The sequence below is a fragment of the Chenopodium album genome, chromosome 1, assembly GCF_948465745.1.
Source record: "Chenopodium album chromosome 1, dcCheAlbu1.1, whole genome shotgun sequence".
Taxonomy (NCBI): Eukaryota; Viridiplantae; Streptophyta; class Magnoliopsida; order Caryophyllales; family Amaranthaceae; genus Chenopodium; species Chenopodium album.
The window spans coordinates 23,508,455-23,525,073 of NC_137834.1; the positions used below are offsets into that span (position 1 = coordinate 23,508,455).

General features: G+C 34.5%; 2 protein-coding genes across 2 annotated transcripts; both read left to right on the forward strand.

The window, feature by feature from the left end:
• Positions 1 to 1,633: 1,633 nt before the first annotated feature.
• Positions 1,634 to 5,379, forward strand: LOC145572884 (short-chain dehydrogenase reductase 3c-like). The gene is made up of 3 exons (XM_081631768.1): positions 1,634 to 1,733; positions 1,857 to 1,919; positions 4,535 to 5,379. The coding sequence occupies exons 1-3, from the start codon at positions 1,714 to 1,716 to the stop codon at positions 5,337 to 5,339; spliced, it is 888 nt and encodes a 295-aa protein (XP_081487894.1). The 5' UTR covers positions 1,634 to 1,713; the 3' UTR covers positions 5,340 to 5,379.
• A 1,084-nt stretch (positions 5,380 to 6,463) lies between these two features.
• On the forward strand, positions 6,464 to 14,846 carry LOC145642696 (uncharacterized). The gene is made up of 9 exons (XM_081693871.1): positions 6,464 to 6,870; positions 6,983 to 7,029; positions 7,599 to 8,816; positions 9,150 to 9,238; positions 12,267 to 12,369; positions 12,443 to 12,547; positions 13,097 to 13,214; positions 13,868 to 14,047; positions 14,346 to 14,846. Exons 1-9 carry the CDS (start codon positions 6,651 to 6,653, stop codon positions 14,495 to 14,497), a joined length of 2,232 nt encoding a protein of 743 aa, XP_081549997.1. The 5' UTR covers positions 6,464 to 6,650; the 3' UTR covers positions 14,498 to 14,846.
• Positions 14,847 to 16,619: the final 1,773 nt, after the last annotated feature.

A 16,619-nucleotide genomic window follows, 5' to 3' on the forward strand; every position in this document is an offset into this window, starting at 1 on the left:
ATGAAAATTTTCAAATTTACCGTATACCCCTGAGGTGTTACTAAAATTCACCATATACCCCTAATGATAACAATATGAGTGAAATTTGATTAATTATGCATCAAAACCACCTCAGATCTCTCCCTCCATCCCCGAAACCACTAATCTCCTTTATCCAATCCCTGAAATCACTCCAAATTCCCATGATCATATCCGTATGATCGATTTTGAGGATGAGAAAAAAAATTTGGGGTGTTTTTGGGGGGTGGGAAAAAGAAATGTGGGTGATTTCGGAGGTAAAAGATTGTATTTAGGGTGCTTTCGGGTTATAATTAACCCTTATGATTGACAAAATTAACAATCAGTAGTTATCAATGGTATATGATGTATTTTTGTGAAAAGCTCGAGGGTATATGATGAAATTTAAAAAGTTCACGGGTATATGGTGACTAAATAAAAAACTCAGCGATATGTAGTGAATAAACAAAAAACTCAGGGGTATATGGTGAAAAACCTGTATTTTTATTTTTTTTGGGTGTTTAACCTGGTTCCCTATTTGGGCTAATTCGAATTCAAGGCTTAGTTATGAGTGGTTCGTTAAGTTCAAGTCCCCTCCTAATTATTGTTGCGAGAGATCCCTACCAAGTATATTCTCAATCACCACTGCACCGACAGTCAATTAGTTCCTCTCACAATATAATGGCCATGCCCTTGAGTATAAATTCTTAAACACGATCTGTCCTTTTTTTTTTTTTTTTTTTTTTTTTTTTTTTTTTTTTTGTAAGGTAAGAAAAAGGAAAGAATTAGGACCCCCTCCTCACGAGGGGCGATCCTAAAGCATCTGAGGTGAGAATGGGGTATAAAGCTGAAGAGGTACAAAATGGAATATCTAATTTGTCGGTGACAATATGCCCAACATTTGCTATCCAATTTGTTGCTCTATTTGCTTCTCTGTAGACATGTCGGAGTTTCCAATGGGGGAATCTAGAAGTAGGATCTTGATATCTTCTATAATGTGATCAATTTGCCATGGGGTCGACCAAATATCGTTTACTGCGTTGACAACTAGGAGGTTAAACACGATCTGTCTTGACTCTTGAGTATGTTTATAAAATCTTAGGCCCTGTTTGGGAGAAAGATGAAAGCTGAAAGGTGAAGCTGATTGAGTTAGCTGATTTTATTAACTGATTTGACTAACTTATTGTATTAACTGATTATATAATAGTGTTTGGTAAATAGCTGATAGATTAAAGGTGATTGAGTATGTGAAATGACCAATAAGCTAATTGTGGGGTAGGTAGTTTAGATAGGATTTTAAATTAAATGAGGTTATAAGTGTCATTTCACAATAATTAATGAATAAGCTAATTGAAAAGGCTCCTAAAATGAGCTTTTTCAAAAAGAGCTTATTTAGTGGAATAAGCTATTTCAATAAACTTACTACCAAACACTTGTATTAGCTTGTTTGACTAGTCAATCAGCTAAAGTTAGTCAAATAAGCTAATATACTTCCAATAAGCTTACTACCAAATAAGGCCTTAAACTTTATACTCCTACTAGTACAGTAGTAGTGTAGTACGGCCCTACTCCTTCCTTTATAAAATAAACACGATTTGTCTTGAGTATGTTTGAAAGTTGGTGTTCACTTTCCCTTCTTTTTTCCAGCTCTCTTAGCTTGTTCTCTCTTATTCTCTCTCATCTATAATAAACTTTTTTCTAACCAATTTCAACAAAATGCTACGATTGTTGCAAAGGTATGTAAGTATCCATTTATTTTTGTCAAAATTTGTCATATGTGCATACATAGTTACATACTTACATGCATATATTCACTGTGAATTATTGGTAAATTTCTTTGTTTTTTTCCTTTTTATCAGAGAAATGAAGTGGGTGTTCTATCACCAAGCAAGATTTTCTTCCTCCACTTCTTCTCCTGGAAGGTATGCCATCGTATTTAGCTTTACGCGTTTATGTTTTCGTTAATGTGTAGAGAGACACAAAGGCAATGGCATAAACAGAATTTGATCTACTATACATGCCCCACACATTCAAATCCTGCAAATAAATAAACGTCTTTTTTCTTGAAAATAACTACATCATTATTTTCAAGTCGAAGGTATAGATTCAAATCCTGCAAATAAATAAACGTCTTTTTTCTTGAAAATAACTACATTATTATTTTCAAGTCAAAGGTAATAAGATACAAACTCATGTAGTCATGTGAGTAAGATTAACTTTGATACCTGATGATTAATAAAGTGTTTGTTCCTTAGGCTTTAAAATATTGGAGCAATTGAAATTCATGTTAGAGTTGAAACTTTAATTGAGGTTGAGTACTCTTATTAGGCTTTTTGGAAATTAGGTGTGACGTGTGAGTCTTACTTTATTTAATTTGTTGTTGGCTTTTATTTATTTTATTTTACAAAATGAATAGTTGTTTGTTGGTAACACTAATTTTGTTATCATTATTTGAGAGTTGGCTGCTAACTTTGTTTGGTCAGCCGTTAGCCTTGGCCATATAGAATTACAATTTACAAGTACTACGTATGTACGTATTATAATCGTAGTAGGTTTGGATGACAATGGTAAGGGAAAAAGAACGTTGAAAAGTCTTTGTCAATAATTGATCTTGCCCATTGGTGTTTAAGCCTCCTAAGCTACTTCTACAATATTGTACCTATACGAGGTATAAAAATATCAAAGGCTTGTTATTGTCTAAATAAGGGCTTGTTTGGTTCACCTTATTTTTTCTTATCTGATCTGGCCTGATTTGGTTTGATCTGATCTGATCACTTGACTAAACTTTGACCTTAAATGTACGATAATCTATGCGGAAAAATATATCAAGTAGGGTCTTGTTAGATTCGTAATAATGTGTATGTTATTAATATATGATTTTCATAATTTTTTTCATTACGAAATTAATGATATTTAGCGATAAAAAACTGTACATAAAACGATAATCTGATCTGAACATATTTTTTCTAAAATATGTAAAAATAAGGTGAACTAAACAAGGCCTAAGGGTGACCTTGTATCATTTCCTGTTCAAATACCCAGTATGTACTCTCTCTCCATCTCATTTTATACTACTCCCTCCGTCCCCTTTTGATAGTCCCTTATGGACAAATTTTAGTCCCAAAATGTTCATTCCATTTCCTTTTTCCAACAACTATTAATATTAATTTTTTTTACCAAAATTCCCTCCAATTTGCAACAATATTTGTGCAAATTTAACTTTCCCATGTAAATTTTGTTTTTCCATGTACTTTTATTACTTTATCTCTCTATTTTTTTGCATACCCAATGTCAATTTACTTTTTTAATGCACTTTAACTATTCTTTTTTGTGTTTATTAATTCCCGTGAAAAATGCCCATAAGGGACGAGAAATCTTAAAGGGAGGAAAGTTAGGCATTTGTAAATGCATAACATTAATTAAAATATTATTAAAACACATGATAGAGAGAGAAAATAGGAGCGAGATAGGAAGAGGGAGGTCTGTAGGTGGACCCCACCTATTTTTTGGTCGAATTGTATCACGTGATGGGGGACCACAAGTTGATTGTTCCACTGAAAGTTTATATGGTACCATTGAATCCTCAGTGGTACTATTTATGCATAAATTTTGTACAACTTAATGCATATAAATACCATTATGTGCATATATAGTATCACTGTATATTCAGTGGTACCATTTGATCATCCAATGATACCAGAATATGCATTCGTTTGTACATAGGTATTATTACATGAATACCCCTTGTTATGCATTTATAAATGCCTAACTTTCCTCCATTTCTAGTTGCTCCATAAGGGACTATCAAAAGGGGATGGAGGGAGTATGTTAAAAAAAAAGTGAAAGTACAATTATAGACAAAAGTTAGAGAGAGAAAGTATTTCCTCTAACTTTTGTCTATAGTTGTACTTTTCACTTTGTTTTTTAATTTAAGGCAAATGAAAAATTCAAGGGTAATTAATATTATTGGGTCTCCAAAATAGGAAAACAAGAAATAAAATGTGAGACGGAGGAAGTATTTAATTATTTATAAACATTATTTCCACGGTTTATTTTAATTGTCACATTTTGACTTCAGCATTTTCATGAAATCCCCTTTGACCGTATGTTATGATCTATATACATATTGAATATACAATCATATGGGGTGTTCCTGATTTACTACTGAACCACAACACACCTATTTGCATTATAATAATTTCTATATAAGGAATCTTGGGTTTAAGCTCCAAGCAATTTTGGGCCTGTACAATTGTACATACGTCAACATTCTTTCAATTTGCACTCATGGGTGTGTGTCTTCGGCCACCCTGTACCATATTCTATAATGATTGTGTTAACTCTTAAGTAAAAATAATCTCATTTTTTTTTCTACCATACTCTTTTTTTTTTTAGTTGCTACACTTTTATTTTCACGATCTCTAGATAATTTTTTAAGAGGAAAGAGACAGAGGAAATTTCCAAAAAAGGAAAATGTAGCAGCTAAAAAGATACAGAGGAAATATAATATTTTTTTTGCCCTGTTTCAAAAAAATAGGCTTGAAGGTAAGATTGCTCTAATTACTGGTGGTGCAAGTGGAATTGGTAAGACAACTGCCCAAGAGTTCATCAAACAAGGAGCACATGTCTTCATTGCTGATATAAATGATAAACTAGGCCTAAAAGCAGCCTTTGATTTAGGCTCAAAAGCTCAATTTGTCCAATGCGATGTTACTGTTGAGGCCCAAGTAGCCCAAGCAGTAGACACCGTGATGGCCCACCATGGAAAACTCGACATCATGTACAACAATGCAGGCATAGTAGGCCCATACTACCCACCTAGCATAACCAACCTCGACTTAGATCAATTTGACCAAGTCATGCGGGTCAATGTCCGAGGCACGCTAGCAGGGGTCAAGCATGCTACTCGGGTCATGAAGCCAGTTGGTTCGGGTTCAATCCTTTGCACCGCGAGCATATCTGGGATCTTAGGCGGAATTGGGCCACACCCGTATTCCATATCAAAATTTACAATACCTGGCTTAGTAAGGTCATTGGCTAGTGAACTATGCAAATATGGGGTAAGGATTAATTGCATATCCCCAAGTACAGTTGCAACTCCTTTGGTAATGGAAAATTTTAAGAAAATATATCCAAAGGCAACAAATGAACAAATAAAGGAAATAATTGGTGGATTAGAGGAATTTAGTGGGACTCAATGTGAAGAAATTGATATTGCAAAAGCAGCTTTGTATTTGGGTTCTGATGATGCTAAGTATGTTACTGGCCATAATCTTGTTGTGGATGGTGGCATTACTTGTTTTAAGTCTCTTACTTTACCATCTCCTGATCAATTTGTGTAATAAACTAAATGTTAGCATCATTGTTTTTTTTAGTAATTGAAGCTCTATTTTTGTATAATGTTTCTATTTTATTATTTTAACATATTTTTTTTTATGACAATAAATAGCCAAGTTGTGCAAGTAAGAATTTATATCAACAAGAGGTTTAAATATAATCTATTCTTGACTTTTCTACTATTCACCTAAACAGGTTAGAAACACTTTCAATAAATTGATTTTGAATTTTTCTACTATCCACAGTATGTGCATTATTTTTCGGTATTTTTATTTGAGAAAATAAATATTATCATGTAGATTTTTGTTATATACATCTATCGCAATGCATATTTTAGATATTATGAGTAAATTTTAGTTATGATTTAAAGTACTAATGATCATTGAGGAATTTATTCGCTGGCAAGCTTAAAACTCAAAATACTTCATACAAAACTATATTAAGAGTTTAAAGTAGAGTAGATCATGATCAACCAGGAGCGTAGAATTCTTTCCTCAAAAAAAAAAAAAAAAGGAGCGTAGAATTCTTAGCTTTGGGTAGAAATTTTGGGCGCCACTATTATTGGTCCAAAATAGCAGATTTATAACGGATTTGTACACAACTTTTTTGGTCTAGACTTGGGCTCGACCCTAAGACGTGGACTAAAATGGGCCGAGCTAGACCACCCATGATCAAGTCTAGTTTTAACATCTCTTTTAGTCCTTTATATGCATTTTAGGATTAAAAAGTTAAGAAATTCATAATGCACAACGCAGAGACATTAAAAAGGATTGTTAGGATTGCAATGATCCAACCGATGATGAACGATTCCAACGATGCTGCTTGTGTTCAATTTTGAGACCAATTCAAGCTACTTAGCCACTCCAAACATACAATTTAGATCGAGATTTTGATAACCTTGCCTATACCCCAATTCAAGCAATTTGGCCAATTCAGACATACAATTTGGATCGTGATTGTGAAAACCTTGCCTATACCATATCATTGAATCCACTAATTTTTTTTTTTTTTTGGTAGATTAGTTACTGTGTACATACTAGTCCAAGGTAAAAATAACAATAAGGCCCTGCCTGGATTCCTTGAAATAATTAGGGGATTAAGTTCATAAAGGATTATCATCTAAAACTTTCATTTTCGCAAAAGCATAGATTCGTTGAGAGATGCGTAAGATGCTCCAAAAATCCAACACCTACACCACGAATAATTATAAAACCATTCTACTAGATTCGTAAAAATTCTCAGAAATTAAAACTTTTTCGAACAGAGTTTCTTCAAACTCAAAATAAAATTCCCCCAAATTCTCTCTCCATAATTTCATGTCCATCTTGCCCTCTCACACCCATCAAGGTTCAGCATCATCGTCTTCGTCTTCCTCTGCTCAAAACCCTAATTTCAATCATGGCTTCCCAATCTCCATTGATGAACCTCAATCTCAACACCAACAGAGCTCTATCTCTTCCCCGCAAACTCCACCTCTCGATTCGCTTCGGATCTCCGACCCTCAATCTGAAGCTTCCTTCCCCAATTCAATTTCAGGTGATTTTAGGGTTCTTACTTTCGAATTCGGATCAATTGAGCTAATTAGGTTGTTTGTATTACTTTTGAATTTGCTTCTTATTGCAATTTATTTTGGTTGTTGTGATTTTAGGTTCAATGGCTGAAACTGCAGGAACTTCTAACGGATCTTCCAAAAAGGTACATTTCAAAGATGTTTTTTTTTCCTAGTTTTGTGTCATTTAGAATTGTTTTCTGAGGTCTATTTTGAATTAATTAATGGAAGCCGGAATTCCGTTGAATAGATATTGCTCGCAGTGGCAGTGTATTACCATAGTGGATTACAGAAAGCATTTGTTCACTTTCATTTATCAACTGTGTGTGATAAGCAAATAGGGTATACTAGAATAGATGAGGGATAATCATTATGGAGTGAAGGGAGAAATCATAGATTAAGGATGTTAAGAACTGATTTATTTTCATGTAACGTTCTATCTGTATCTTTTCTGTAAAACATTTTTGCATGTTGTTGTGGGGGTGGAGGGTGGTGTTATTGTAAGTAGCTATATACTCTATTTTATTTTTGGAAATTGTATGATCTGAAAGAGTATGCATGTGCTTTTAAGTAGGTTGGAGTTGGTAGAACAAAATTCTCTCTCAAATGTTGAGCAAGTTCTTTGCCAGTATGAGTTTATGTGCGTGTATATGGATGTCATTTTATTTATTTATCTTTTGCACATTTTGATTATATACACCCCTTATCTTTTTAGGTGATTGGACATGGGAGTTCAAATGGTAAGAAGACATCTAATCACAGTATCAACAGTAGAGTTCAATCTCACTCTGTTGCTCAAGGAGGTGTTGGGTCTCCTCCATCCAGTGGGGAAGTTTCTGGCTCTCCGCCAAATGGTAGAGCAAGTGGTTCTGCGCGGAGAAGGTATCAAACAGTAAGCGGTAATCACTTACTAAATTTTCAATATAATCCAATCTCTCGTGCTCAACCTAGGGGTCCTCCACTGAAAAAGCCTCAGAAGATTAAGCCTTACAACAAGGACCTTTTCCTCCAGGCTAACTACAAATTTGTTGTCTTGGATTCTGGAAGCTATACTATTGAATCTATGGATCCTGACAAAACATTACAGTGGGAGGATATAATATGTTTGAGATACTCAACTCCGCACCCTATTCAATGTCCAATTTGTTTGGATACTCCTCTCTGCCCACAGATCACGTCTTGTGGACATATATTCTGTTTTCCATGTATCTTGCAATACTTACTTATGGGTGAGGAAAATCATAAAGCAGAATGCTGGAGAAAATGCCCACTTTGTTTTATGATGATATCCTCAAGGGATTTGTATACTATCTTTGCGGAAAATGTTACGGGCCACAATGTTGGTGATGTGCTAGAATTTATGCTTTTAACTCGGAAGAAAGACTCATTTTCTCTTCATGAAAAGGTCAAGGAAGGAACGAGTAGCAAGTCTTGTGACTCCTTTTCAAAGTTCATACTTACTTTGGATGTGGATCTCTCTGTTAGAGAAGCAATATCAGCATTGGATAATTGGCTAGCACGAGCTGAATCAGGGCTTGTTGATGACATAGAGAAGCTTCCATATGTTTGTGCTGCTATGGAACACTTGAAACAAAGAAAAAAATACTGGACTGCTCGTCGAAATTTCGGAGGCAGCAAATCCTCTGAAACTATTGATTGTGAACCTGTTAGCAGTACTTATCCTAACTGCAAAGATGATGAGCTTGGACATGGAACTTCGTCTCCATCAATTCTTGATAACAAGGGGCCAAACAATGTAATGGCAGATGTTGTCCATGAAAGTGCTTGTTTAGTTCAGTCCTCTGAAAATGATGAATCACTTGAAGGACTTGATGTGTCCGTGTCCTCTTCATATGAAGAAAGCAAGACCTTGCTAACTCCAGTAGGTTCCCCGGGAGACACCAAGGAGAAGGAATCATACAATTTCTACCAGGTATGTGATCATTGTCTTATGCTCTTGCTAGTGTCGATATATGATATTCATACTACTATTAGCCCATGGCTGTGTCAAGCGTCAACTGTTATTGACTTTGCTTGGTCAAAGGCATTGTTCATGTTAATGAGTGTTCATGTACATCAATTATCTTTTAGAGCTGAATTAACATGGCGAATTGTAATATAGATTTAATACTTCTGAATGAGGGTTGCAATTGATGTCACATTTGGACAGTTGCTTCAATAGTTCTGAAGCTTAAATCTGGTTCTAATTCTTCCCAGATACCTATTCAATCTTAATGGGGTAAATGTACTTTTTTATATGTTTCAGGCCGTTGATGGTCAGCCTATTATCCTTCATCCACTAAACATGAAGTGTCTTTTGCACCATTATGGTAGCTATGATCTGCTTCCTGCAAGGTATGTACCATTCTGTTTTTTCTGTTGGCTGCAAAAAGAAAGACATACTGTTACCTCCAATACTTTTTGTTCATCCCAATATGGCCAATATTAACTATTAAAAAAAACTTTTATAATTATTCAAATATAAATGAAAAATCATAGGCATGTGGGGTCTTGTTTGATTTGTCTCAATGAGTACTTTAATATTAATATTTATATGTGTTTTTTTTTTCCTAACATGTAATTAAAGATATTAACGATAAAAAAAAATGTGCTTTGTAAACGTGCCAAAAAAAAAGGGGAAAAACATTTAGGATTGAAAGGATTATTTTTAGGGCTTCCTGGTTAAGGACAGTTTAATAGAGGTTTTTGATCCCTATAAGATTGCTTTAAATTGTGTGAATTAGTTATATTCTGTCAATCTTCTTCATATGATGGCAATTTATGTGCTATAACTAGTGCCTTCCGGCCAACAATTTTGCCTCTATGGACCGACTTTGCCAAAATAATTGACTGTCCAGGTTTGGTTCTAAAACGTAAATGGTTTTGTACTGCATTACAATACCAGCAAAGATATGTTTCCAGTGGCCTCTGCCACCTCCGCCGCCGCCACTTCTCCAGCCACCTCCGCGCCACCCACCTTGGTCAGGTGGTTGCCATTCCTATTCCTCGTACGGCCTCTCCCCAACCGGCGTTGGAATTTGTTCCATCTCCGGTCGTGGACTGTTCTCTCCTACCAACGGAGTGGCCTGCGTGTTTAATTGAGGTTGAGCTAGCTTCGCCTTCTCCAATTCTTCTGGCTGTTTAGTGATTTTGCCTCGATCTATTGCACCTTGCGTGTCGACATTGGTTCGGAAACGGTGTATGCGACCTTCCAGTCGAACGGTGGTGGCCGCCATCATTTCCTCTGTCTTCTTCCGTTCATCAGCCATGGCTGCCTTCACCGCCACTACCACCACTCGTGTAAGAGCATCCTCCTCTGGTGGTTGCAGCTTTCCCTCAATGGCTGTCAATTGGTTTTTCAGGCCGGCGAGGGATTCCTCCATGGCGTCCTGTCGTTGCGGCATGCTTGTCTCCATGACCGATCGTTCTGATACCAGTTGTTATGTATAAAATTCTGCTCAACAATAGTTTAGCTAATTTGAGATAATTAAGAAGGAAAGCTTGAAGGTTGATTGATTGATTAATCGGGTTACAAGCTAATGGGGGATAAATATAGCTTTAGGGTATAACTCTCATAGTAACTTGAGGCTACAAGTCTCTCAAATGTTTACTCAATTTTCTGAATGATCCTTCCTTCTTGCTACTACTACATTCTTATACTAAGGCTTGCTAATGGTCAAAGAAGACCTTAAGACAATTACATGTGATACTTAACTAAAATGGAAAAACCATACTTAAACATATAAGAACTTGGTTGCTTGCTTTCCTTCTCTTTCTTTTTATTAACTTTGTCATTTTGCAAAGTAATGAGTCCCTAGGCTGCCTACTGCTTATCTCCTCTTTTGCGCCTTGAGTAAACCCACCTGGGTTGACTCGGGTCATATACCCGGTCCATGACACATTTATATAGCCATGTCAACATTTGGGATGGCAATTATAAACCAAATATGCTTGTCTAGCTGTCTTACCTTTTTGTCTATGGCACATTGTTGGTTATGGTTCCGCATTGGATTTGATAGAATATAGGTGATTTGCTGGTTTAGTTAGGTAGTTCTCATATTTTTTCAATTTGTCATTGCTTTAGTTCCCTCTTGGAAATTATTTAAAGTTTCTGTTGGATGTTGGGTGGCCCCGGGGGATGCTTTCACGTTATGCTTAAATGTCTAGAGACTTGATACTAATGACCTATGTTTATGCTCTCTTTAAGTTCTCTTGATACTAATATCTGTAGACTTGATACTAATGTAACAGCTATGTTTACCTTTCTATTAGGTTCACTCCTATACATGATATGGACCCTCTAACAACTATATACTATAACCACCACCAACAATGACTTGAGTCACCTTCCCTATTGCCTACTATTCTATATTTGTAACTTTAATTAAATCCTTTTTTTTATATATAGTTTTTTTTTTTTATCTTTCATCCTTTCTATTATAATATTATTCTTATTTGATTCTCCGACTATGACTACAATATCTAGTATTCTCTTATCATCTAACATTTCTTAGTAGAGAGGAAAAATGTCTAATCGTTGCAAATAATATGAAACGGAGGTAGTAATTTATTTTTTCCTTGTCTTACATTAAATATAAAAAGTACCCTAGGATCAACAATCACGCAATTTTTCAGAAATCAATTAAGTTGCCTAAAATTAAATGCTGGTCAAAGTGTTGATCACAGTGTTTGTAAAGCCTCCTTCTAGACCACATACTTTGCTGACTGCTAATGTATACAAGACTTAAATGATAGAGTATAAAACATATTCCTAATGGTTAAGCTAATGATGGTTGATGCTCTTGTATGTGGGGGTGTGATAGAGTATAAAACATATTCATGGGCCTCAACCAGTATCTTAAGCTTTTGGTTGAGATGGTCCTTTAACATTAAAAGCATGAGTTTGAAAGAATCAGTATTTGCAGGAAGTTAGTAGAGGTGACAGGTGAGTGGAATACTAGGGGGACTCGTGTGTGAGTGTGTGGCATATCTGTTTTCTTTACCTTGGGATTCGGAAGAGTAATAGAGATTTTTTAAGCTACCATCTCCTATTTTATTTTGCAACTTTACCTTTTCCTTTGAATTTTAGTTCATACAGTGTTGCAACTAAAATGGGATAAAGGCAATATTTGGCATCCTCTTCAGAGACCAATTTTTTAGTGACAAAATTCTTGGAATGGAACTTTGGAAGGATTATGATTGATATTATTTATATGTAAAAATAAAATTTGCAGCTCTGTTGATCAGCATTTAAGTTCACTTTGATATTGATTCATGGCAAGCATTTTCACTGTAAATTTGTCTTCTTGTCTTTGCAATCATTATTGTACTTTTTACCAGCTTTGCATTACCCCATATTCTGATTAAGCTGCATGAATTCTAGAGTGAGTGGGAAAATATTACAATTGGAGTCTGTGACTCAGTCTGAGGCCATGAGGAGGCGTTACCGCTACCTGAGCCATTTTCCTTTGACGACCACATTTCAGGTAATACTATAATGCTGTATTTGGGTTCTTTTAGTGGGTTTGGATCTTGTCCTAATTCTAAAAGTGTTAACAGCTATGTGAAATTGACTTAAAAGACATCTTGCCTGCTGAAGCCTTGGCTCCTTTCAGAGATGATTTAAAGAAACGTGAAAGGCAGAGAAAGCAGCTTGCCAGAAAGGTATTGATAGCTGATTTAATTATCTTAAGTTTTTTTGCTTTCTGCTCTCTTATAAAGATATATCAACTGGCGAGTAACGTTGTGCCTGAACTTATGATGAATTGTGGTGCTTGGAATCTGTATTTTGTAAAGGAGTACTTTCCATTCTTATCTCATGACATTAGTTCTGGCTAAACCTGCTGTAGAAAAAAAGAGATGCCAAACCTTCCTTCTGTAAATTTAACAATCATTAATTTTTTTTTTTAAAAATTGACAAGAATAAATTTTGCTATATTCTCGGATTTGATCTTTCTATTGGTGATTGGCTTTTTTAACGCTCTGTTGGTGTCTTGGTGAGAATGGCAGCTGTTAATTATCTAGCTCTTTGATGTGGTTTCCATTCCTCATTCTCTAAAGCTGTAAGCTATGTATGGTGTGTGGCGTAAATGATATTTTGTGTGCTATGGGTTATTAAATCCTCTGTGAATTCTACTTGTTTTCCGTGATCAGACTGAATTACATAGATTGGACATTTTTAAATTCTCTCCTGTCGGCAATTTTGCAATGCAGGAACACGAGGATAAAATCAAAGCTGAAGCTGATACTTCATATTCCCTACCTGTTCATTACAATAATAATAGGCAAGCTTATGATAGCTCATCTACTTTCTCCATGGATGACTTTGAAGGTAATAGTATGTTCTAGATTTTGTCATCCTCACACAAGTTTAATCTACTTAGAAATTTCTTTATTGTGTACTTTGAAACCAATTGGTATTTTTTGCTCAACACATGATTTCCAAAATGTTGAAAAAAGAAGCTTTTAAGGTTAGCTGGTTGTGAAATTTTAGCCTAATGAGTAATGATAACTTTGACATAATGTCTAAACTTTACATATCTTCCTGTCCAATTACCCTATTCTATTACTTATTTAGCATTTCACTTGCTCATAACAAAACAGCTACAAGTTATTAGCTAATACTATGGAACACTCTTTTATAAATAGCTACTGCGTAATATTAACATCTAGTCAAAACATCTTATGCAACTAACTAGTCAAATTAGCTAATGCAACCAGCTCTTAACAACCGAACATAACTTAGACTATTGGGAAACAACTTTTTTGTGATTTGCTTCCTTTTTTGTAGGTCTCCAATGTTCTGCTCTATGCAACAGTTTGCTGTTCTGAATATTTAAGTGGCTTGTTTATAAGATCCCGTCATATAGTTTCTAACTTTCTGTCTTGGTTAAAATCATCACATCAAGTTAATAAGTTAATAATTCCTTAGTTATAAAGTATTGATGATTGCCAGTTCACTGATAGATTTGTTTTATGATTCAGCTCTTGGAAGTCCTGCCACAACAGTGGCGGCATCAAGCCCTTCAGTTCAAGGACGACAATTATTCTCAAATGTTGCGAGGCTGGGTTTTGCAGCAGGGTGTGGTTCTCCTTCCTTGCATATTCAAGAAACTGCACCTGAAGCTGATGTTGGAAGAACTAGTTCTTCCACCGGGATTAATGGTACTCTATTCTTAGTAACTTGAGCCATTTACATATGCAATATTGGGAACCATCATGTTTGATCTGGATTATAAAGTAACTGCCACCATGCCCCATTACCTTAGTCTTGCTACTTAATATTGGAGAAAGCAGTATTAGCCACTTTCTTGCGTATATAGATCATTGGATAATAAGCTTGTTATCTGGTAGATGATGGGGTGGTCATTTTTAGCTTCAAGCTGGGTGTATTGAGCTGTTTTTCTACCACTGCAATAATCAATATAAATATAACTTGTGATCTGATTTGGTGCTTGTGTAGGGTCAACAAATCAAGGTGTCCAGACTGTACACTCGTTTGCAAATGTAATTTCTCGGGAGAGACCAGAGACACGCAAGACCAATGAAACAGGGAAGAAGGGTAAGAAATCAAGTCGTGTACTCCTGTCTACTGCTGGTGGTCGCCGCTACTAGAAATCTGCCTTAAACCGTTCATAACCCCCTCTTCTGCCATCATATTCTGTATTATATGACGACTAAGTTCTAGTTTGTGGTGAGAGTTTAAGTTCAAGCAATAAAATATGGTTAGGATTTGTGTACATATTTGTTGAGTTCTGTGAATGCAACAAAAGCTTGTCAATGACTTATAAAATGTCATTACTAAGCCTAATTGACTATCAATGCTTGCTGATTTTTCCTACTGTATTTGTTAGCATCCTGTTGCCGTTCATAGAGATGATTATGGTTATATATAGGACGATTGTGTACTAAAGTTTCCAGACGGTAACTCTTGAGGAATTGAAGATATTTATTTATTCGTTTATTTAACTAGGTTAAAATTCCGTGCTGTGCACAAATAATTTTTTTACAATCAATCAATATCAATATATATACCTATACTAAAAGCGAAACTAGAAATGACACTTGCCAAATACTTCCTCCGTTACATATTACTCGCAACAAAGGAATATTTTATGTCTCACAAATAATACCTCTTTGTTGCGAGTAATTTGTAAGGGAGGAAGTATTTAATTTGATACTTACTTTACAATAATATTTCTTTTCTATTTGGCAAGTATATTCATTTTTACACATTTAACAAAGATTTATTTATATATTTTATGACGGGAACAAAGTCATATAATATCAATATCATCAATATATACCTATACTAAAGGCGAAATCAGAAATGACACTTGTCATAACCTGGTTAAAAATTTCCCTCCAAAAAGTTTTTTTTATTTTATTTTATTTATTTATTTTATTTTTTTGCCAAAGCTACTTAGAGAAGTATTTAATTTAATACTTACTTTACAATAATATTTCTTTTCTATTTGGCAAGTATATTCATTTTTACACATTCAACAAAGATTTATTTATTTAATTATTTTATGACGGGAACAAAGTCATATAATACAATAATGTAATCTTATCTATAACTTGTAATGTAATCCATAGTTATTTTTATTAGTCGTGCATGAATTTCTTCCTATGTTTTCTTTAATGATTTAAAAAAAAAATCATAATTACATAATTTTCATCCTATTTTGCAATTTTGATATTATTTTTTATAGTAAAATAATTGTATTAAACTAATGATAAATATTGAAATTACCGTGCATGGCATGGAATCTAACATAGTAATATTATAAAATAATACATAAAATATATTAAAGATATTCAGTAATATTTCATTTGGGTAAATATGAAATATGATTGTCAAATTGGAAAGAAAATATCACAAGTTATAAATAGATTACTCGAAGATTTTGCACAGACAAAAAAAAAAAAAAAAAAAAAAAAAATTACCATTGGTATACCAGTGATTTTGACTATTCACATTTATATACTTTTAAATTTTTGCCTTTTCCATCGGTTCACTCGTGGTTTGGTCTTTTTCTCAACTGTGATTAACACTGTTAAAAACTATTTCACTAAGTTAAACTAACTAAGGAAAAGACTAATACCCCTTTTAAACATTTAATGTTTCAATTTGCGTGTTGAAAATTGTTTGGTGAAAGTTTTGGGAGTCATGTTAGTCCATAATGATCCAAATTAACCTCAAAATTAGAAAAAAATAAAATAAAATAACGCGGCCGTTACTTTTTTGTGATATTAATTGTTCGGTTAAGGTTTTAGGGGTTATTTTGACTTTTTTTGGGTCTAAATCAAAGTCGAAATTGTCAAAAAACAAGTGGAGTAGAGGAAAATAGTTTTTAGTTAGTGGTTCCATGCTATATTTAGTAAGGTGTCAAGCTATTTCGGGATGAAGCTACAATTAGGAGTGAGCAAAAAATCAGGGTACCCTGAATCGGAACCGGAATTTGTTAGGAACCGCAGGTTCCGGAACCAGAACCTGTACAAGAGGTTCCGGTTTCGGGTAGCAAACTGGAGAACCTGTTGTAATAGGTTCCGGTTTAGGTTCTTAATTTTTTGGAACCGGAACCTGTAGGGTACCCTGTACCTGATAAAAGTATCACTTAATTTCAAATTATACACTAATTCTTACTCAATTTTTAAATAATAAATATCAAAATTACAATTATAAAAAAATATATATTAAATTTATTTGTTAGACAACTACTATTAGTTTGTC